Source organism: Homarus americanus, unplaced genomic scaffold, assembly GCF_018991925.1.
Source record: "Homarus americanus isolate GMGI-L3 unplaced genomic scaffold, GMGI_Hamer_2.0 scaffold16712, whole genome shotgun sequence".
Classification (NCBI taxonomy): Eukaryota; Metazoa; Arthropoda; class Malacostraca; order Decapoda; family Nephropidae; genus Homarus; species Homarus americanus.
Window position 1 is genome coordinate 10,351,464 of NW_024757794.1, and position 23,952 is coordinate 10,375,415.

The 23,952-nt window shown below is 41.2% G+C and overlaps 1 protein-coding gene across 3 annotated transcripts in view; it reads right to left on the reverse strand.

Annotated features, from left to right (window-relative positions):
* LOC121857639 (cyclin-dependent kinase 14-like) overlaps nucleotides 1–23,952 on the reverse strand; it is a 126,615-nt gene that overhangs the window by 81,610 nt on the left and 21,053 nt on the right. Inside the window, exons 1-4 of one of the 3 annotated variants that reach the window (XM_042353698.1) lie at nucleotides 15,968–16,008; nucleotides 15,626–15,673; nucleotides 11,945–12,064; nucleotides 11,511–11,522 (exon numbers count right to left, since the gene is read on the reverse strand). In XM_042353698.1, the coding sequence (XP_042209632.1) occupies nucleotides 11,511–11,522; nucleotides 11,945–12,064; nucleotides 15,626–15,673; nucleotides 15,968–15,974 (187 nt within the window). In that variant the 5' untranslated portion in view covers nucleotides 15,975–16,008. Of the gene's footprint in view, nucleotides 1–11,510; nucleotides 11,523–11,944; nucleotides 12,065–15,625; nucleotides 15,674–15,967; nucleotides 16,009–23,952 lie in introns of those variants that run through there. The other 2 variants (XM_042353699.1, XM_042353700.1) reach the window with 2 other exon arrangements.

The window sequence follows — 23,952 nt, forward strand, 5'->3', positions numbered from 1 at the left end:
TGTATCGCATTGTATTGTATTATATTTGTATTGTATTGTAAAGTATTGTATCGTAATGTATCGTTTTGTATCGTATCATATTATATTGTATAGTACAGTATAGTATTGTATTGCATTGTATTGTATTGTATTGTATTGTATTGTATCGTATTGTATCGTATTGTATAATCAGTAGACAGTCTTTCTGGGCCACTGGCAGTCATCGGTATTGTGTAAGTGGAGGGGAAACGCCGATGAAAGCTGCCTCGTCCTGTGTTTGGCCTGAGACAATGACGAGACTAAAGTAAGCTGGTTCATCACCGCTTGTTCTTCATCCCGGGAGTCGCACACACCCACATGATGATCAGCTTAGTATAGCTTTTGAATGGCCAGCTTAACACAGGATTCTAGATGATCAGCTTAACGCAGGATTCTATAGATGGTCAGCTTAACACAGCTTTCTATTAACGGTCAGCAGCTTAAAACAGCATTCTATAGATGACCAGCTTAACACAGCATTCTATAGATGACCAGCTTAATACAACACTCCACAGATGAACTGCTTAACACAGCACTCCACAGGTCAGCTTAACGCAGCACCCCACACATGGCCAGCTTAACACAGCACCCCACAGGTCAGCTTAACACAGCACTCCACAGATGACCACCAGCTTAACACAGCACTCCACAGATGACCACCAGCTTAATACAGCACTCCACAGAAGGCCAGCTTAACACAGCACTCCCAGTATCAATTAAAACACAACAGCATATAGCACTTTATTGAATGCCCGAAGTAAACGTAATTCCTTTTTAGGTGTGTGTGTGTGTGTGTGTGTGTGTGTGTGTGTGTGTGTGTGTGTGTGTGTGTGTGTGTGTGTGTGTGTGTGTGTGTGTGCGCGCGTGTGTGTGTGTGTGTGTGTGTGTGTGTGTGTGTGTGTGTGTGTGTGTTTTCTTAATATAAACATTCTATCACAGTATCATAATAAACAAACACAAAATAAACACAACAGAGGTCAAACACAGGTCAAAGGTCAACCATCTCGAGTTGATCATTTGCTGCATTAAACCCCAAGTAAAAATAATCACTCACGTAAAAATAATTATCTGTCATGTCAGGAGAGGCGGAAACTGAGGTGAATAACACAGCCTTAAAATATTGAAACGTGAAGTGTGTGTGTGTGTGTGTGTGTGTGTGTGTGTGTGTGTGTGTGTACATATAAAAATCTTCAAAGAATATCACATAGTCCTTAACATCAAATAACTCTACAAAAAAAAAATTCCTGTCACATGGAAACTACAAAAAAACTACAATACATATTTTCAAACTACATAAAAAATAGTATATTGCTTTTAGAATATTTTTTTTGTTGACAGGAATTGTGACGTATTAGTGACGTGTTTTTTTGTAGAATATATTGTAGTTTAGGAACACAGAGTTATAGTTCAATAATAACTTAAACACTGAAAGGGGAGACCATGTATGTCTCCATCATTAAAATTAAGTTGAGGGAAACATGGTATACCTTTTCAAATTAATAGGTTATTGGTTATTTAATTCTTTGGTTATTTTCCTCAATAAACACAAAAGCACTCCACAGATTTATTATTTTCTTTAATATTTTGTCAAACCCTAAAAAATCTGCCCAAAATCTGTCATTAAAATATTTCCATGTGTCACGAGAAAAAATCCCGATTTATCTCACAAAAGTTCCCGTCATAAGAACCAAAAAAAATCCTTTCCATGTGTCGTGTCTAAAAGAAGTATTGACAAAGACGTCTGTATATCCGGAAAATGCCCGTATTAGCCCGTCAAAAACCCGCCTGAGTAGCTGCCAAAAGCTTCCTCAAGAGCTCACTACCAGACAGCCGACAATGCAACAGCTGTCAGGTCACCATCATCCGTCGCCACCACCGCCACAATATCTCTCCCGAGGCTCCACACGTCAGCTGAGACAAAATGTAAACAAACCAGGTGAGCGTGGTGAATGTTTTAACCCAGCGACTGCAACATCACCACGCGTCTTATAGGGTAAAAAAAATCATTCTCTCCCGCGTTTGAGTTCAGTGGTGTTTCGATTTGAAGAAAAAAAAATTTCGTTTAACGTTTGAAAGGTTGGAGTTAAGGAATTGTGAAGGATTTATTTGTATTATTATTGAACACTTGAATGTAAATATTATCTATAAAAGGAAGGGAAAGGAAGGGAAGGGAAGGGAAGGGAAGGGAATGGAAGGGAAGGGAAGGGAAGGGAAGGGAAGGGAAGGGAAGGTAGACTACGTAAGATGTACTCAGACTAGACAAACGTTTTTACTACCATTCATAAACCTCTAGACACACTGAAACGTTCATAATAAGTCACCTCAACATATATTACAAGCTGATATTATTCTGAGTAACACAAACGAATGACAGGAAATAAATACAATTATCTCCCTTAGAAAGTGTTCGATTACAAGATCAAGGAGACGGTCTTTTAAAAATGGCATCCTAGACTTATATTACATTGTCTTATAGCAAACAGGTGGTGTGGTGATGTGTTTACTTTGAGGGGTGTGAGGCAGTCAAGTCCTCCTCCTCCTCCTCCCCCCGCTTCCTCCTCCTTCTCTCACCAACAGCGAAAGTCTCTCAGAAAGTGTTGGAAAGAAAGTGTCACCCATCTCTCTCTCTCTCTCTCTCTCTCTCTATCTCTCTCTCCAGACAGCCAGATATTCAAGCCTCTGTATTATTCATGTTCCTTAAAGGTGGGGACTGTAACTTTACCTCTTCCTTGGTACTGTGTTGTGTCATATCTCTAACTGTCTGTCTGTCTGTCTGTCTCTAGCAAACCCATCTCTTTACAAACACAGACACATGCCCACACATTTTACACTGTATGTATGTATGTATGTATGTATGTATGTATGTATGTATGTATGTATACTCTACACACAAAGGTATGAGTGACACAGCAATACTCTCCCTGGGTTCATGTTGGCTGACCTGACTGTTATTAAGCTGACTGTTTACATACGTACAGTTAATACCCCAATATTCCTCACTATATTACAGTTAGTGAGGGTGAAGCCCCCTCTGTGACTGGGGCTTCATAGAGTCATTCACTACCGAAGCTTCGAAATTTATCAAGAGAGGTATATTGATGCCTCGAGTCTCATCTATAAACTGAACCCTAAATATGAAGCCTTTGGTACAGTCATCATTAACACTATCAAGCAACAACAACAACAATAACAAAAACAATAACAAAAACAACATGAATCGAAATGACGTAATCATAGAATAACAAATGGTGAAACTAATCCACCTAACTAACCTATCAACAAATGGTGAAACTAACCCACCTAACTAACCTATCAACAAATGGTGAAACTAACCCACCTAACTAACCTATCAACAAATGGTGAAACTAACCCACCTAACTAACCTATCAACAAATGGTGAAACTAACCCACCTAACTAACCTATCAACAAATGGTGAAACTAACCCACCTAACTAACCTATCAACAAATGGTGAAACTAACCCACCTAACTAACCTATCAACAAATGGTGAAACTAATCCACCTAACTAACCTATCAACAAATGGTGAAACTAACCCACCTAACTAACCTATCAACAAATGGTGACCCTAACCCACCTAACTAACCTATCAACAAATGGTGAAACTAACCCACCTAACTAACCTATCAACAAATGGTGAAACTAATCCACCTAACTAACCTATCAACAAATGGTGAAACTAACCCACCTAACTAACCTATCAACAACACCTTGGCCCCTAATTGCCCTAACTAGACAACAGAGGGAGGTGTCGGAGAGGCAAGAACTACGTATAACTTACAGATAATTGGTCTTAACTTCCTAAGGCCTTCCCAAATTACCGACGATGGACTTCTTACACACACACACACACACACACACACACACACACACACACACACACACACGACACTTTAAACTTTACCTCAACGTGTTGGTTTAAAGAGAGGATGGCGAGTCTTAAATGAGTTTGTTTACCGCATTCAGTGTGTGTGTGTGTGTGTGTGTGTGTGTGTGTGTGTGTGTGTGTGTGTAAGATGTGACTCATAAAAGGAATCTTCCCTCATTAAGTGTAAGTAGAAGAGGAGGAGGAGGAGGAGGAGGAGGAGGAGGAGGAGGAGGAGGAGGAGGAGGAGTTTCAATGTCTATGAGAGGGACTTGTCATAAGTGTATAAGTGCACTCAAGTCGCTGTTAAGATGCGTTTTTTTCCCTAAGTGTGTTTGAATTAGCTAGAGTACCTCCTTGTTAAAGACCCCACCCCCCCCTTACCCGCTCCCTATAGTACTACCCTACCCCTTCCCTACAGTACTACCCTACCTAAAGTACTGTACTAGCCTGTGTCTACCAGTTCTCGACCAGTACATCCTCAACCAGTCGACCCATTCATGATATATTTTCGACCAGTTGTTATAGGCAGTGATCGACCAGCTGAGAATAATATAGTCTTTGATGTCTTTCTTTCTTTCTTTCTTTTTTTCTTTCTTTCTTTCTTTCTTTCTTTCTTTCTTTCTTTCTTTCTTTATCTTTTATTCGTCTTTCTTTCTTTATCTTTTATTCGTCCTTCTTTTTTTCTTTCTTTCTCCTTTATTCGTCTTTCTTTCTTTCTTTCTCCCCCCCTCTCTCTCTCTCTCTCTCTCTCTCCAGGGACCTCCACTAACACATTACTGTCACACTCCTCCGCCGCCCCCTCCCCCTTACTCCCTCCTCCTCCTACTCCACAGCACCTCACAAGTGCCTCCTCTTCCTCCTCCTCCTCCTTTAGCTTTTTCCCGGTTTATCTCTCTCTCTCTCTCCCTCTCTCTCTCTCTCTCTCTCTCTCTCTCTCTCTCTCTTCCCACTGACCAAACCTAACCCAACCCATCCTACCTAAACCTAACCTAACCCATCTTATCAAATCCAAACCTAACCTAACCTAATCTAACCCATCCTAACTCATCCTAACTAAACCTAACCTAACCCAACCCAATCCTACCCCAACACAAGCCATCCTAAATTTGTCTCATAAAAATAAACCAATTCCCGTTAAAAGAAAAAACTAATTTCATTTAGTTAAAGTCTTAGTAATATGCGTTATTAAGGCAGTAAATGTCCGTTCATTTATACAGAGGCTCCAATGTAAGGCGGAAGTGGCGGATATGTGTGTGGTGGATAAGGCGGAAATGTCTGGTGGATAAGGTGGAAATGTTTGGTGGATAAAGTGGAAATGTCTGGTGGATAAGGTGGAAATGTCTGGTGGATAAGGTGGAAATGTCTGGTGGATAAGGTGGAAATGTCTGGTGGATAAGGTGGAAATGTCTGGTAGGTAAGGTGGAAATGTCTGGTGGATAAGGTGGAAATGTCTGGTGGATAAGGTGGAAATGTCTGGTAGGTAAGGTGGAAATGTCTGGTGGATAAGGTGGAAATGTTTGGTGGATAAAGTGGAAATGTCTGGTGGATAAGGTGGAAATGTCTGGTGGATAAGGTGGAAATGTCTGGTAGGTAAGGTGGAAATGTCTGGTGGATAAGGTGGAAATGTCTGGTGGATAAGGTGGAAATGTCTGGTAGGTAAGGTGGAAATGTCTGGTGGATAAGGTGGAAATGTTTGGTGGATAAAGTGGAAATGTCTGGTGGATAAGGTGGAAATGTCTGGTGGATAAAGTGGAAATGTCTGGTAGGTAAGGTGGAAATGTCTGGTGGATAAGGTGGAAATGTCTGGTGGATAAGGTGGAAATGTCTGGTGGATAAAGTGGAAATGTCTGGTAGGTAAGGTGGAAATGTCTGGTGGATAAGGTGGAAATGTTTGGTGGATAAGGTGGAAATGTCTGGTGGATAAAGTGGAAATGCCTCGTAGTTTATGGTTAGGTCCACATAAACCAGAACCCGATTGAGACACGAGACCGGTGGAATTCGAAACCGTTTGGCGTGTGAAACTTGTGGGGGTTTTTATTGTTGGTAATATGGCTAAGAAAATCGTATTTGTTTGTATGTTTCTTTGTATTCTTACCGCTTGAACCCTGGAACCGAAGCATTTGGGCAGTTTGAACCCTGGAACCAAAAAATGGACAGTTTGAACCCTGGAACCGAAACATTTGGGCAGTTTGAACCCTGGAACCGAAACATTTGAACCACTTGAATCCAGGAAATATAAACACTCATATAAAATATCTGAACCACGGGAGACAAAACATATGAACCACTTGAACCTCAGATCCAAAACACAAACTGCTTCAAACTCTTAAAATCAGAAACTCATACGAACAAACTGATGCGTAGATCCCAACCCTCACTCAAACCTTTATATTCGAACCATTTGAAGCACAAGATCGGAACTTTACGAGTCAGTTTTTTCCCTTCTACTTTCAAATATTCAAATATGCCGTCTCGACCATTGTGAATCAGAGTCGAAATCCCACGAGTGAACCCATTGTAATGTATGACATAAGACAAGAATGAATGTTTCGACTGTGCCATGAACCACGAACTACCATGAACCGATCGTAAGTGAAGCTTTATGAACAATAAATTATTCAAGTATTGAAGCACAAGTGTGAAGCATCGGTACAGTAAACCAACCATCATAATATATGCCACAAAACATGAACTGCTGGCACTATGAACCGACAACACTATGAACCACCGACACCGCGAACCAATAGCAAAACGAAACAGTACCATGAACCACCACCAACACGAACTACTGCTACGAACCTCCACCATCACCACCACGAACTAACAACACCACCACCAACATCACTTTCAAGAAGCACTATGAACCACCACGAACCACTATGAACCACCACGAAGCACAATGAACCACCATGAACCACCACGAACCAATATGAACCACCACGAAGCACTATGAACCACCACGAAGAACTATGAACCACCACGAAGCACAATGAACCACCACGAAGCACAATGAACCAAGGAAGCGTCCCATCACCAAGGAGGAGAAGGAGGAGGCCGGGGGATGGAGAAGGAGGAGGCGGGGGATGGAGAAGGAGGAGGCAGGGGGATGGAGGAGGAGGAGGCCAGGGGATGGAGAAGGAGGAGGCGGGGGATGGAGGAGGAGGAGAGCCAACTAAGGAAAATATCACAGCCACAAACAACAATACAATATATCCTTGTGTTTTGTTCATGATTATTTATATTTTGCCCGCCCCTTATACTAGGCCTGGAGGCTCATATAGGCTTTATTTATATCTCTTTTTTGCTCTTATATTACACTTTCTTTTATATAAGTTTCCGTAGAGAGAAGTGGTGTGTGTGTGTGTGTGTGTGTGTGTGTGTGTGTTGATTCTCGTTGTTTTATCTTACTGTCTCTCTCTCTCTCTCTCTCTCTCTCTCTCTCTCTCTCTCTCTCAGCGATGGCCACATAAGAAAGAATAACACTTACCTAATACAACTTTATGGAGCGTTTATAAGTACACAAGTACATTTAAGTAATTCAATTAAGTGTATCCTCTCTTTATACCTAAACATCTACTCACACTTACTTGACCAGAACAACGTAAACATTAATCCCTCTAAAACATTCCTCTATAGAGTATAAACCTTTGAAAATTAATCTTTTTCCTAAACATTCCTTAAAATATATATATATATAAAACCATGACACTATATATTTTTATTAATAATTTCTCTACTTTATTATAGGAAAAGTTTATTTTCTTCCTTAGTCTATTAAGGAAAAATACGTCTTTTATTTATCTAGAGAATTTTCCTTAAATAATCTGTCCTGTTGACTAGCCAATGGTGATCACTCTTTCCCTCGTCTTTTCCTTGCAGATCAGCCAATCATGGTGACAAGAGAGGGGAGAGGAGGACAAGTGAGGGGAGAGGAGGACGAGTGAGGGGAGAGGAGGACAAGAGAGGGGAGAGGAGGACAAGTAAGGGGAGAGGAGGACAAGTGGGGGAAGAGGAAGAAAATAAGGGGAGGAGGGCAAATAAGGAGAGGGAGAGGACAAAAGAGGGGAGAGGAGGACAAATGAGGGGAGAGAGGAGGAGGGACGAGGGGAGAGGGAGGACAAGTGAGGGGAGAGGAGGACGAGAGGGGAGAGGAGGACAAGAGGAGAGGACAAGAGAGAGGGAGACAGAGGGGAGGAGAGGACAAGGAGGGGAGAGGAGGAGAGGGAGAGGGAGGGACAAGAGAGAGGGAGGAGGAGGGGGAGAGGAGGACAAGAGAGGGGAGAGGGACAAGAGAGGGAGAGGAGGACAAGAGAGAGGGGAGGGAGGGGAGGAGGAGGAGAGGAGGGGAGAGGGACAAGAGAGGGAGGAGGAGGAGGACAAGAGAGGGGAGAGGAGGACAAGAGGGGAGAGGAGAGGACAAGAGAGGGGGAGAGGAGGACAAGAGAGGGGGAGTGACAAGAGAGGGGGAGAGAGGAGGAGAGGACAAGAGAGGGGAGAGGAGGACAAGAGAGGGGAGAGGAGGAGAGTGAGGGGGAGAGACAAGTGAGGGGAGAGGAGGACGAGGAGGGGAGAGGACAAGAGAGGGGAGAGAGGAGGAGGAGAGGAGGGGAGAGGGAGAGGGGAGGGACAGAGGGGGAGAGGAGGAGACAAGTGGGGGAGAGGGAGGGACAAGGGGAGAGGAGGACAAGAGAGGAGAGGAGGACAGGAGGGAGAGGACAAGAGAGAGAGGGGAGAGAGGACGGGAGAGGGAAGGGGGAGGGAGAGGAGAAGAGGGGGAGAGGGGAGGAGAGAGGGGGAGGAAGGGAGAGGAGGACAGAGAGGGAAGAGGAGGACGAGTGAGGGGAGAGAAGGACAAGGAGGGGAGAGGGGAGGGAGATGGGAAAACACGAGAAAGGAGGTGAAGGACAAGAGAGGGGAGGGGAGGGAGGAGGAGGGAAGAAGAAGAAAGAGGAGAGAGGGAGTTACGAGGGAAGATGTGAGGGGAAAGAGAGGCCTCATCTGTATGCCGAGAGAATGAAGGACATCCATAAGCTTACGTGGAGAGAGAGAGAGAGAGAGAGAGAGAGAGAGAATTATCCTTCCCCCACTCTTCCTCTGCATGGCTAGGTCAACACGTCTCATAGCGGGGAGTGGACCTGGGGAGAGAGAGGAGATGGGGAGGCAATCTGGGGAGAAGTGTGAGGGGTTAGGAGAGAAGAGGAAGGATGGCGAAGGGGGTGATGGAGGGACGGAGGGGTGGAGGGGTGGAGGGATAAAGGGGTGTTGGAGGGATGGAGGGCTGGAGGGGTGGAGGGATAAAGGGGTGTTGGAGGGATGGAGGGCTGGAGGGGTGGAGGGACGTTCCACTTTACAACACCCCAACACGACTGGATGCCTCTCCCTCCCCTTGTTAGATCCGAGTCAAATTGACCCCCATTACCATGACACATTGTTGCAGTGTTCCAGAGTTACAGTGTTCCAGAGTTACAGTGTTCCAGAGTTACAGTGATGACCCTACAACCCTCGGATGGTTTAAGGAGCCGGTGACCTAAAGATCTAGTTCGGATTAACGAGGAGATGAAGCCCTAAACGATTGGGTAAATGAAGCCCTAAAAGGTAGAAATGGAACCCTAAATCTAGTATTGGTAACCTATTTGGAGCCTCTCTCTCTCTCTCTCTCTCTCTCTCTCTCTCTTCCAAAACTTCCCCCTCACACTCACACACACACACACACACTCTCCCAGGTAATCAATAACAATTATGCTAATGCCCTCAGCAAGGCGTGACGCATTACTCTGTCCACCTGCCAGCAAGAGTGTCTGTCTGTCTGTCTGTCTGTTTACAAATGAAAGCTACACTTGATAAACTACAGTAGGTTGTATGTATGTATGACTGTATGTATGTATGTATGTATGTATGTATGTATGTATGTATGTATGTATGCAGTGCAGGTATTTTTTGCTTTGATCTCTTTCTATCCTTGTTTTATTATTTAACACACACACACACACACACACACAAACAGCCCCCTCAAACATACCCCCCCACACAAACACTACACATACACACACACGCCCACAAACACTCCCCACCCCCTCACACACAAAATAAAACAGCGATGGAAATTTAGTAAAACACCGCAAAATTGTGTGAACTTTTTTTCTCTGCCAACTATCGGATTAAATTTGACAGACAGGTGGAGCAGTACGTCGATTATACTAACTACCGCAGCTGGCGCCCCACATCAGTATTCATGAGGTAACTGCTGTCTGCCTATAGTACTGTAAACAAAAATGGATATAAACGACTGACGCGGTGTAAACAAGTGTAGTGGGTTTTTTTTCAAGTTTGTATTCGAAAAAAATTGGTAAGTGTTATTAGTAAATTATCAAAAGTAGTATAATGATAATCGGTAATTATAATCAGTAATTAATAAAATAATATAATGCAATTTTTCCTTTCATAAATTTGACAAGAAAATAATCGGTATTTTATAATCAGTTAATTAATATATAAAAAAATACTATGATTTTTTCCTTTCATGAAATATTATAGAAAAAAATCCTTAAATAATGAAAATCATTAATAAAAATCCACTGAAAATATGTTAATATCATCAGTAAAGACAAAAAAAATAAAAATAAAATAAATAAAAGAAAAAATCGGTTAAAAAATAATGTATTGTTTTTGCTTTCATAAAATAATAAGAAAAAATCGGTAAAAAAAATCTTCCATAAAATAAAAAAATAAAAATAAATAATTCGGTAAAAAAACGTATTTTTCCTTCATAAAAAAGTAAGAAGAAAATCAGTAGGAATTTCATAGCAATGAGTTCTATAATTCATATAATATTAAACATAATCTATTAAGTATTTTCAGTAATATAATTCCACACAATATCGGTACAATCAAAAGGCATTAAGTACAATAACTTCTACTTACCATCACAATACATAAACATCAAGTATCATAATTTATAAAACATTAACAAAACACAAAATAACATCAATAATTATATAACCATAAATTATATAGGGAATGAAACATCACAGATTATACCACAGTTCATAAACATTTAATTATGAGTAAAAAACATTAATAAACATGCAGACCATAACATTCCCTATACGTGAACATTCAAGCTTAACACGAAAAAGAATGTTGAAAAATAATTGTACAAAACATTCAAGTTATTCACATTTTTATCCAGATGTGAGAATGAAAAATGAGAGAGAGATGTGAAATGAATAACCATGGATAAAGTGAATAACCAAACACTCGATAAAAGTGAATAAAAGAATGGATAATGCTGGATAAAAGTGAATGGGATAATCGATCATGCTGGATAAAACTACATAAGAGAATTAAGAACAGTGGATAATGGTAGGAAATAATCAATAACAGTGGATAAAGCCGTAGAATGATCAATTAAGTTCAGTAAGATGAAAAACTAAGGAATAAATAATAGTAATAATAATAATAATAATAATAATAATAAACATTTACTGCAAGACAAGCAAGGGAGGAGGGAGGGAGGGAGGGAGGGAGGGAGGAGGAGGGAGGAGGGAAGGGAAGGGAAGGGAAGGATCCAGCGAGATAGTAAAACAAACAGACTGCAATACTCACGGTCAAAGCTTCCTAGAGATGGAGAACAACAACAATATATTACTACACATCATCATCATTGTCATCATCATCATCATTGTCATCATTAATATCATCATCATCATCATCGTCATCATCATTTACTTATTTTCAAAGATATATTTTAGTCAATTATATTAATAAGTTCAATTACTAACCTAACACAATACTGGTTCCTGATCAACACACGGTGGCCTGTGATTGGCTAGCCCTACCCCCCATGAAGATCTTTACAACCAATCAACCCTTTTAAAAACACACGGTGACCTATGATTGGCTAACCATATCCCCCCTTCAAAGTCTCGGTAACCAATCAGATATTTTTTTATAAGCACTGCAACACCTCAATACACCTTAGCTGATCAAGAACCGTGAGAACCGGATTTTTTTTAAGAACCGGATGAGATGGTACTTACCGCAGTCCTTGTCCGGGATGTTTCCGTTCGGTTCTATCCGGTCCAGATATTCGTCAGAGAATCCGTTAATCTTCATACCGGACACAGACAAGCTCTCGTCATCGTCATTCTTGGAGATGGCTGTTGGGAGGAGATGGGGAGAGAGTTAGTATCTGGGGTGATGGTGGTGGTGGGGAGTAGGTGGGGAGATAAGTTAAGTAGTGGTGGGGTGGAGGTGGGGAGAGAGTTAGTATCTGGGGTGATGGTGGTGGTGGGGAGTAGGTGGGAAGGTAAGTTAAGTAGTGGTGGGGTGGAGATAGAGATGGGGAGATTGTTATTGTGAGGGGGTGATGATAGTGGGGAGTAGAATATGCTAGGTAGGAAAGGTAAGATAGGTGCAGGAGAACAGGTAGGGAGGATGGTGAGAAGGAGGGGGAGAGGGGAGGTAGGCCAGGTGGTGGGGAGGGAAGTGTAGGCGAGGTAACAGGACAGACTATGATGCAGGCTATGAGCAGGTCGGATACAGGCAGGGTAGTACAGGCCAAGGTACGGTGATTTAGACCAAGGAACAGTGGTACAGGCCGAGGTGTAGGCCAGGATACAGTGGCTTAGAGCAAGGAACAGTGGTACAGGCCGAGGTGCAGGCCAGGATACAGTGGCTTAGACCAAGGAACAGTGCTACAGGCCGAGGTGCAGACCAGGATACAGTGGCTTAGAGCAAGGAACAGTGGTACAGGCCGAGGTGCAGGCCAGGATACAGTGGCTTAGAGCAAGGAACAGTGGTACAGGCCGAGGTGCAGGCCAGGGAACAGGATGGAACACTGGCAGCATTTTAGTGACGTGTTCAGGGAATTGGATACTGCAGAACTTCCAATCTGCGGAGGGTGAAATCAGCAGGTGAGGGGGGGTGAGAGTGGGGAGGGGAGAGAGGTGGGAGGATAGAGAGTGGCGAGGATTAAGGGTGAGAAGGAATGAGGGAGGAGGTGTGGGTGGGGGAGTAGAGTTGGTAGGGAGAATTGAGGTGGGGAGGAGTAAGGATGGGGAGGAGTGGGGGTGGGGAGGAGTGTGGGTGGGGAGGAAGAAGATAGAAATAACAGTGGGGAGAGGCTTCCAAAAGTACCTTATGTAAACATCAGTAAATATATTCCAATACACGAATGCAGAGAAAATAGCAAAAGCAGGCAATAAATAGGAATACCAAGGCATGGGTGTATATACAGTATAATATATAAAATAGCCAAAAATAAAGAACTAGCAGTGATATATACATTACAAATATATATAAATAGTTTAGTTTATATATTCCACGGCCAATTCCACAAGACTAGTGTACCATATTGTCTCTCTTACTCTGCCACACACACGCACGCACGCACGCACGCACGCACGCACGCACACACACACACACACACACACACACACACACACACACACACACACACACACACACACACACACACACACACACGCACACACACACACACACACACACACACACACACACACACACACACACACACACCTGGAGCCGTTTTGTATTGTAATCAGTTAAGTTCCCACATTTTTTTTTCTTCATCGTTTTATTTTTCTTATATTTATACGTTAAGAAAATACATTGTTTCTCTAATACTTGTTGTTATAGTTCAAGGTCCATTAACTCACTCTCACACACTCACTGACTGTCGAAACTCTCACACACTCGCTGATTGTCACACAATCATTGTCTAACGCACTCTCTATCACACACCCACTCCCACACACTCGCTCACTGCCGCACAATCATTCTCACACACTCATGCCACACACTATCTCTCACGCACTCGCTCACTGTCACACACACTCACTGATATAAAAGAATCCAACCTTTTTCAAATCTCCGCCGCCATCTGAGACCAGCGGGTTAGTGACGGTTATTTCCGTTACAGTTAATGGAAGACGTTGGATAACCGACCTAACGGATTTTTCTCATTTTTATCTTTTTTTTTCTAATTAGTTTTTTTATATAAATCTTAATTATTTATTCACCAAACTCCCTCGAACGACTGGGAATACCTTGGGATCGAACGAGTCACCTTTAAGACACAAGTCGAGTACTGTAGCCACTCAGCCACCGCAACACACATACAATACATAATAAAACACTAACTCACACACATACATTGATTAAATTGCATGGAAAACTCTATTATTTCCTACACTTGCCAGGGTGAGTTGTACAGTAAGTCAGTGTTCATGCAATACCCTGTGCAACACCATGCACCAGAGGCCGCCACCAGCCATGGTTACCTGCGTGGCGGTGTCCGGAAAAAAAGCAAGTCCGGTAAAATAGAAGGCAAGTCCAATATACTATATGGAAGTCCGGTAAAGTGAAAGGAAATTCGAAAAAATGAAAGCAAATCCGGTATATAGAAGGAAAATCCAATAAGTAAAGGCAAATCCGGTAATGTGAAAGCAAGTCGAAAAGAAAGCAATTATAAGAAAGTGAGGATAAGTCGCGATGAAAGGAGAGTCAAATTAATAAAAGAAAACTCTACCAGATATAAAGAAAGCGACGATGATTAAGGGAAAGTTGAGCCAATATAAAAAGCTGAATTGATAGAGAGAAACCGAGACTAAGCTGATATAGAGAAAGCTTAACCGATACAACAGAGAAAAGGCAAGGCTAAATGTGAAAGCTTATCCAGTAATAAGTAAAATAAATGAAAAATATAAAATTAAATAAAAATAGAAAATGAATCACTTTTACAATAGACAATCCTTAAATAAAAATAAAACACGCGAACTTTAACCAATTATAATCTAAATAATTATATTAAAAAAACGAGCAACAAGCAGAGTATTTAGATAGGAAAAAACAGGCATATTGTATATTATTTAAACATCAGAGGATAAACAGATTTGTGAATAATTAATGACTATGGATATAAAAAACGGGCAGAGGTGAAGAGCAAACAGTTTATATTATGTAGGGCAAATGATCATTATTAGAGAGAGAGAGAGAGAGAGAGAGAGAGAGAGAGAGAGAGAGTACCACACGCCCAAAGCTTCCAAGACAATGGCAGGTAATAATAATAATAATAATAATAATAATAATAATAATAATAATAATAATAATAATAAATATTACAAATAATAATAATAATAAATAATAATAAAAATAATAGGAATAATAAAAATAATAATAATAATAATAATAATAATAATAATAATAATAATAATAATAATAATTAATGAAGCTCTTAATTAAAGGTTTATCGGGGTAGGTGTTCCGTGTCAGAGTCCACTAATCTCAAAGGCTCGTAAATTAATCTCAGTTAAGGTCGAGTCTCGGGGTAAACATGACGCCATCTTGGTCATCCATCTTTTTATGTAGAAAATTTATCTTAAGTTCTGTTTTACGAACCTTTGAGAATGTAGCTCCAAGTGTGTGTGTGTGTGTGTGTGTGTGTGTGTGTGTGTGTGTGTGTGTGTGTAATAAAGAAATAAATCTTACAAAAACACAAACAACCAAACATCATCAACCCTCAAGCACATCTTCAGACAAAAACACGTGAAAAAACGGCAAAAAAACACGATAAAAAAAAACATTCTCCAGAAAAAGTGCATAAAGCAGATATATACATGTGGAAAAAACACACATAAAAAAGATTTAAAAAATGGAAAAAAGTTGTAAAAAAAAACAGCGTTGGGTTAAAATCGTACCAGACACCCGGAAGCCGTTTTCTTCAAAATCCTCGCTCTTAGATATGGCTGTGGGGGGTGGGGAGGGGGGGACATTAATAAATAAATAATCCCCTGGTAAAAAAAAATATATATATAATAAATTAAAACATGAGCCCTATACGTAATATTAATAACCAAAATATATAATTTCTATATTAATCACACAAGTATTTAATTATATATCAATCATATATATACGTATTTAACTATATCATAAAAATAGATATATTTACTTAATTATCAATATATATATATCAAGGTCAGCATGCTGATATGGTACAATAAATAAAGGTTATGTATGAGAGGTGAACAATACCCTACCCGGCATTCTGTACTCGGGCTCGAAGACTTCATGCTTGGATATTGCTGTAAGAGAAGGGAGAGAGGACACGATGTTATCATACGGTTTACTGAAGGAGGTGTAGTAAAGCTGTTGAATATAAGATGGCTCTGTGTGTGAGTTTACTTCAACACTACCAGCATGGAGATTAAATGCTTGTTAGTTAGTTTGACAATGATTTTTCGTAAGTTATAGGTACACACACACGTATATATATATATATATGAAAAAGTTTATATAATTCCAAAATTAATTAATTCCTATGTTGTTTACAGGAGCAGGACACAACAATTACTATCTTACTACAGTTTTAGAGACGCTGAGTCAACTGTTGCAAGGATTAATAGTAGAGCTGTATGGTTCAACACCTGTATGACCTACCACAGCAGCCACACAGCCACACAGTTGCCAGACATAACACAATCAGCTACAGAAACACAACAGCCAGAGACAGCAACACAGCCACACACAGCAACACAGCCACACACAGCAACACAGCCACACAGCCACACACAGCAACACAGCCACACACAGCAACACAGCCACACACAGCAACACAGCCACAATACAGCAACACAGCCACACACAGCAACACAGCCACACAGTCACAATAGAACACAGCCACACAGCAACACAGCCACACACAGCAACACAGCCACACAGTCACACACAGCAACACAGCCACACACAGCAACACAGCCACACAGCCACACACAGCAACACAGCAACACAGCCACACACAGCAACCAGACATAACAGGGTGAGAACGACCGCCTGGGAAATCTTAAAAGAGGGAGGTGACCTTCTGCTTGGTGAGGAGTTGTCAACACTATCAGATTCAGCTGCACCCACGCCCACACCCAGAACTCTCTCTCTACGCCCACGACACTCCTTTCCCTCTACACCCACACTCTTAACACTCACTCCCTACGTCCCTCCACGCCCATGCTTTTGACTCCCCCTCCCTACACGCCTGCACCCACGCCCGCCTCCTGCGTGTCGCTACATCTCGATCATGTAGAGAGAGAGAGAGAGAGAGAGAGAGAGAGAGAGAGAGAGAGAGAGAGAGAGAAGGGTATACCACTTTGTACCCTCCAACCTCCCACTCCTCGAACCTCCCAATCACCTCCCTCTCCCCTCCCTCTCTTTCTCTCCCTCTCCTTCCCTCCCTCCCTCTCCTCCACATATTGACACAACCTTCGTCTGCTTTAAAGATTAATTGGAGAGTAACTTACCGTGACGCCTCGATGCTTTTTATTTAATTAACAATAATAATCCAAATTGCTACTCGAGGATTTTGTGATTAAATTTTTTACCTGCAATATTTTTTAAGATTATATTTATTAATTATCTTGTATGAAATAAGTAAACCTTGATTATATTAGTACGTATAATTAATCATGTGTATAATTATATCTAGTACTTGAATCGTTCCCAAGACTAATCTTCTTTTAGTAATATTTAATTGATTTGTATTTTTTTTAGTAATTTAGTTTTATTTCGTTCATGTTATCGGAAAATCCCCGAATTGGTCTCAATGTTGTTTGGCGATAGTTTGAGTAAGTATCCAATCAGGCATCAACTCTCCTAGTCTCTTCACGTTGGTGGCGGACGTACGACAAACACTATCAACCCTCCTTCAATAAACCACCACACGAGTAAATTTCCAAGAACCTTTTCCACGATAAATAAAAATCGCTTTAAAATTGAACAAAACCCAATTAAATTCCTCCTACATGTTAGAAAATTCTTATTATTACACCAACCACCTGTTAATGATACCTGCCCCACAGACGACCTCCTCCACCCACAGGTAAGTCACGGTATATATCCCGCCTTATCATACCTGGACAGAAGTTGAGATACGAAGCTCTGACTCCAACAACACGTAACAATTATAAGAATACGTAGTCAAGTTATAATTAAATGTAAGATTAGAGCAGCCATACCAGCCTCAACACACAGGAGTTCAACTGAGTATTGCTGAGGAGATGGTTGGGTTTTCTGATGTGGGGAGGGGGGGGGTGATCATCCACACAGTTTTATGTTTTAAGGTGGATGGTGAGGATAGTGAATGGGGTGAGGATAGTGAATGGGAGTGAGGATAGTGAATGGGGTGAGGAATGAGGGTGAGGATAGTGAATGGAGGAGGATAGTGAATGGGGGTGAGGAATGAGGGGTGAGGATAGTGAATGGGGTGAGGAATGAGGGTGGAGGATAGTGAATGGGGTGAGGATAGTGAATTGGGTTGAGGATAGTGAATGGGGTGAGGAATGAGGGTGAGGATAGTGAATGGGAGGAGGATAGTGAATGGGGGTGATGAATGAGGGTGAGGATAGTGAATGGGGTGATGAATGAGGGTGAGGATAGGAATGGGGTGAGGAATGAGGGTGAGGATAGTGAATTGGGTTGAGGATAGTGAATGGGGTGAGGATAGTGAATTGGGTTGAGGATAGTGAATGGGGTGAGGAAATGAGGGTGAGGAGGATAGTGAATGAGGGTGAGGATAGTGAATGGGGGTGAGGAATGAGGGTGAGGATAGTGAATGAGGGTGAGGATAGTGAATAGGGGTGAGGATAGTGAATGGGGGTGAGGATAGTGAATGGGGGTGAGGATAGTGAATGCGGAGGAGAGTGAGGTGAGGATAGTGAATGAGGAGCCAAAACAGAGAATAGTTATGCTCGCCTCATTAACCTGAAGCCCCGATTAGATAAGTTTCAATACAGCGCAGTTCATCTTAGGCCTTGGGTACACACACAAGGGGAAGGGGGGAGGGGAAGAGGGGAGGGGAAGAAAGGGGAAGGGAGGGGAAGGGAGGGGGAAGGGGAGGAAGAGGGGGAAGAAGGGGAAGGGGAGGGGGAAGGGGACGCGGCTGGCACTGAACTCGACCGTCTTCACCTTCCTCATCTGCAACATTAGGTACTATTTATTATCTCTAGCTGGGTGAACTATAGGAAACCCTTGAGTGTTGAACGAGTGGTCTTTAGGACGGGAGACGAGTGGTGTACCCAACGACGGCCGTACCTCTGTCTGTCTGTCTCTTCCCACTAACCTAACCTAACCCGCCCATCCTACCTCCCTAATTAAAACACAGGGGAAAACCGAACTAATATTCTCAAAAAAAAAAAAAAACGGGAAACCGACACAAAAAATCTTTAGGGGAGGAAGGAGAGGATGGATTCTCTCTCTCTAGGTCGTAAATATGTCTGGTGGACAAAACAGCTGCCAAAAAACAGCAAGTAGTTTCATAGTTTTATTTACACGCGCGCACGTGTCTGTACGTGTGTGTGTGTGTGTGTGTGTGTGTGTGTTAGGTGTGGCGACCTGTGGTCAGCATACTCGCCTCGCAGATGAGTAGACTCGGGTTCGATCCCCTGGCAGGGTGAAACTATGGGCAAGTTTCTTTACGCCATTTGCCTCTGTCTACCCATCAGTAATTGGGAACCTGGATGTTAATTGATTTGCGGATCGTATTACGGGGTAATGGTTAGCCAGTGCAGTTGGCGAGTTGTCCGGTTTCATCGGACTATTCCTTGACACTGGGTCACGCAGCTCGTTAACTCAGGGTGTGGTTGTTGTGTAGGCGACAGCTTCTACACCTTAAACAAATTCACGCCTAGGTGGCCCTTGGGCTGGCCATCATCGTTACACGAGGGCCAACCATTGTAGGTGTGGGTAGTAAATCACCTCCCCTCATAAAGTCACGCTGGCTGGTTAACTCTGTGTGTGTGTGTGTGTGTGTGTGTGTGTGTGTGTGTGTGTGTGTGTGTGTGTGTGTGTCCAGGAGATGTGATGTGCTCGTAAATCTACACTCCTTTCATGTTTGTCTGTATGTCTGTTATGGCTATCTACTGTATTTGTCATTCTCTGTGTGTATGTCTATATATATTTACGAGTCTGTTTGTCTGTCTGTCTGTCCAAAACAAGACACAGACACACCAACCATGTCTCCCTCATCTGTCTGTATACACACTACAACATACAACATTATAAACACTGATGCCAAAATAGTGATATATCCTAGACTAGAGAATATTATACACAGTGATGCCAAGATAGACACATACCCTATATAATAGAATATCGAACAGTGATGCCAGAATAAAAACAAATCCTGTACCAAAGAATCTAGAACAATGATACCAGAATGGACCAAAAAAAAAATTGAAAAACAGGAAAAGTGATGCCAGAACAAAAATAATAAAAACACGACCAACGAAAGAATATCTGGAACAGTGATGCCAGAACAAAAACGGACCCAAGTTGTGAAAGCCATATGTATGCAAATTTCGAAAGGCCAAATATTTTGAGAATGTCAAGAGTCTAATTATGGGTTTTATTGTGGGGTCTGGATTGCATTTCTACCTCCCCACTCTGCCACCGCCTCCTCCTGTCTGTGGGGCCTTAGCATGTCTGTCTGTATGTCTGTCCGTTTGTTTATCTCTGCGTTTGTATGACTGTCTGAGTGAATAATTCTACTGTTTGTCTTTCTCTCCCTGTCTGTCCATGTCTGTCTCTATGTCTGTGTGTCTGTCTATCTGTCTTGACACACGATTTACACTCTAGACAGTCAACCCCCCCCCACCCTAACACCTCACCTCTTAGATAACATCGTCAGAGAGAGAGAGAGAGAGAGAGAGAGAGAGAGAGAGAGAGAGAGAGAGAGAGAGAGAGAGAGAGAGAGAGAGAGAGAGAGAGTCACTGGAACTGAGGGCTGCTTCACAAGGCTCTCGGTAGTAACATGAACGAGTTAACATTTAAATAATTGTGTTTGCATTTATCACAGAAGGTAAATGTAATGGAAACTTAAGTTATATAAATGTTTAAGAGAGCTTTCACGTATTTACAGAGACATGTCAACCGTATACATACATACATACATACATACATACATACATACATACATACATGCATAAATACATACATACATAAATACATACATACATACATAAATAATATATACAATCACATTATACCTGCACACCGGCCCGATATATTTTAATGTGTGTGTGTGTGTGTGTGTGTGTGTGTGTGTGTGTGTGTATCCTTCTCCTTTATCAAACATCAAAAACAAAACTGAAATTCCCACAAAAAAAAAATGAAAAAATTAAAACAAAAACAAAATAAACCACACAAAAGCCTACTAAGAGTAATAAACCATGTGATGTTTACCTCCAGATCTATAAAAAAAAGAAACATAAACACCGCAATAAAACCATTCCCGGGCGGCAATAAAACTATAAACGCCTGAACCCACTAAACAGCGCCACCAAAGGTTCCGAATCCTATACTATAAGGGACTTCGATCCTGTATACTGCTGGTTCAATGATCCTCTTTTCTATTTTTTTTTAACTCAAACTCACATCACAACGTAGATAAAACTATAGAGGGATATAAAAGGATCTATGCGAAAGAAAATATAAGGTAAAGAAATAGGCAATAAAAAATATAATTCAACTTTCATTACTGCTGTTGGATCGATGCCCTTTATTTTTTTTTTTTACTATTTTTCAAGCTCATAATAAAGTGAGAGAGAGAGAGAGAGAGAGAGAGAGAGAGAGAGACGAGTTCAAAATTAAAAAAAATTAATTACACAATAAATAAAATACGTAATTAAACAACAAAACAAAGAAAATAATAAAAAATACTGACATAACGAGAGAAAATTAAAACAATAAATAAATTCTACACACAAACACTCACAACAACAGTAGTGAGACGAGAGGAAAAATCACTTATAGTTGATGAGATACAAGACTCTTCAAGCGTCACCACACACACACACACACACACACACGTCTCAATACGATCCGATCCTCCTAACCGTGGGAATAAACACCGTGATCCTCTTGCCAGTATAAACACCATGATCCCTGGCAAACAATAAGGTAAACACACACACACACACACACACACAGCCAAAGAGGATCAGATTCTACATCGAAACAAAATCCGATCAGGTATCAAGGAAGAGCAGAGTGTGTTTGAATCTCTAGCGTCTATGAATCCAATCCCTTATGTTTATTCAGCGTCTGGCTCAGAGGATAAACACACACACACACACACACTCACACACACACACACGAGTATAAATGCACCATGGAGTTTTATTTAACGTTAAGTGAATTAATTTAAACCGTGGGATAGTGAAGGTAGGAGAAGTGTACGTGGTTATATAGTACTGTATGATGAAAGGATTATTATAATGCTCGTTCGTTGTATACCGAGTGAGGGATTGAGTTGTTACTTTTGTAGCGTCTCTCTCTCTCTCTCTCAGACCCTCCTCCACCATAACTACCACCACCACCACCACCACCACCATTATTTCTCGCCTACCACCATTACTTCCCGCCTACCACTACCACCACCACCACACCTCACCCAACACATTATCTCCTCCCACAGTTTTTCCCAAGACCTTTCCTGTCTCTCTCTCACACACCTTAACGTTTTTCTTACCTACATCTCCAGGTGTTTCTGTCTCACCACCACCACAACTACCACCACTACCACTACTACCACCACCACCACCACCTCTACCTATAACAATACACCCCCACCTATAACTACCATACGACTCTCTCTCTCTCTCTCACCTCGAGGACATAATCTTATTTACTATCGCCTATAAACCTCATCCTCGTCTCATCGTCCCGGATTTTCGGTTTATTCCATAATTTACGGATTAAGGTCTCGGTGACGACGTTCAGGTGGTGATATGGCTGTTGGATTATGGGGGGATTTTTTTAATATATATTATATTTTTTTTAGGTGTGATTTTTTAATGTTTTTTGTGATTTTTTTACTTTATTGAGATGTGATTTTTGTGATTTATTATGTGATTTTTTAAAGTTTGTGTGATTTTATGTGATATATTATGTGATTTTTATGTGATTTTTACCTTATTGAGATGTGATTTATTATGTGATTTTACGTGATTTTTTTTAGTTTATTGACATGTGATTTTTATTTGATTTATGTGATTTATTTTTATTTTTATAATTTATTGATGTGATTTTACAATTTTTTACTAGGACTTCTAATTATTTCAGTGTTACGTCATTAAGCCATTACGTCTCGGAACGATGGCGTTAGTGGATAATGATACGCCACTAGAATATGACGTAAGGGAAATACGACACATACACACAGGCAGACATACACACACGTACCCAAACACATACACACAAACGCACAAAAAAAACACATCACTTAAAACACAAGACAGACACGCACGCAACACTTAACCAAACACTTCCTGTCGGTAACTGAGGAAGAGAATCATCACAGAATACGAGACGACAGCCTGGCTTAATGCTCCACAATTTACATAATACCATTTTTTTTTCTCTGTATAAAAACTCCGGGTAATAAGGGCGCAAGTACACGAGGGTTGTGTAGACTAGCGATAAACGCCTCTTTAAATGGCTCGCTAATAACATACAGCCCAAAAAATAATAATATAATAAGTATAAATGTTACAAGGTTAAAATATCCTTAATTTGCATATTCGAAGGAAGGATGGAGGGGGGTGGGGGGGTGAGGGGTGTGGGTGTGTGTGGGGGTGGATGAGGTGGTGGAGGAATAGGGAGAGGTTTGGGTAGTAAGGTATGTGGTTGGATGGTGAAGGAGGTAGTTAGAGGAGAAAGGGGGGAGGGGTTGATGAAAGAGGAAGAGGGGGAGGAGGAGAGGGAGAAAGAGGAGAGGGAGGAAGAGAATGAGGATAGCTAAATACATTACAGAACCAACTCATTTCCCCTCTAATAATAATAATAATAATAATAATAATAATAATAATAATAATAATAATAATAATAATAATAATAAACCACAAACCAATATTACAAATCGACAAAAAAAAATCAGTATCCCCTTAAAAAAAACATAAAAAAAAACCAACACAAAAGAAAATGGGAAAAGTTTGTTTACATTCGAGATCGTCCCTAAGATGACCCAACCAAAACA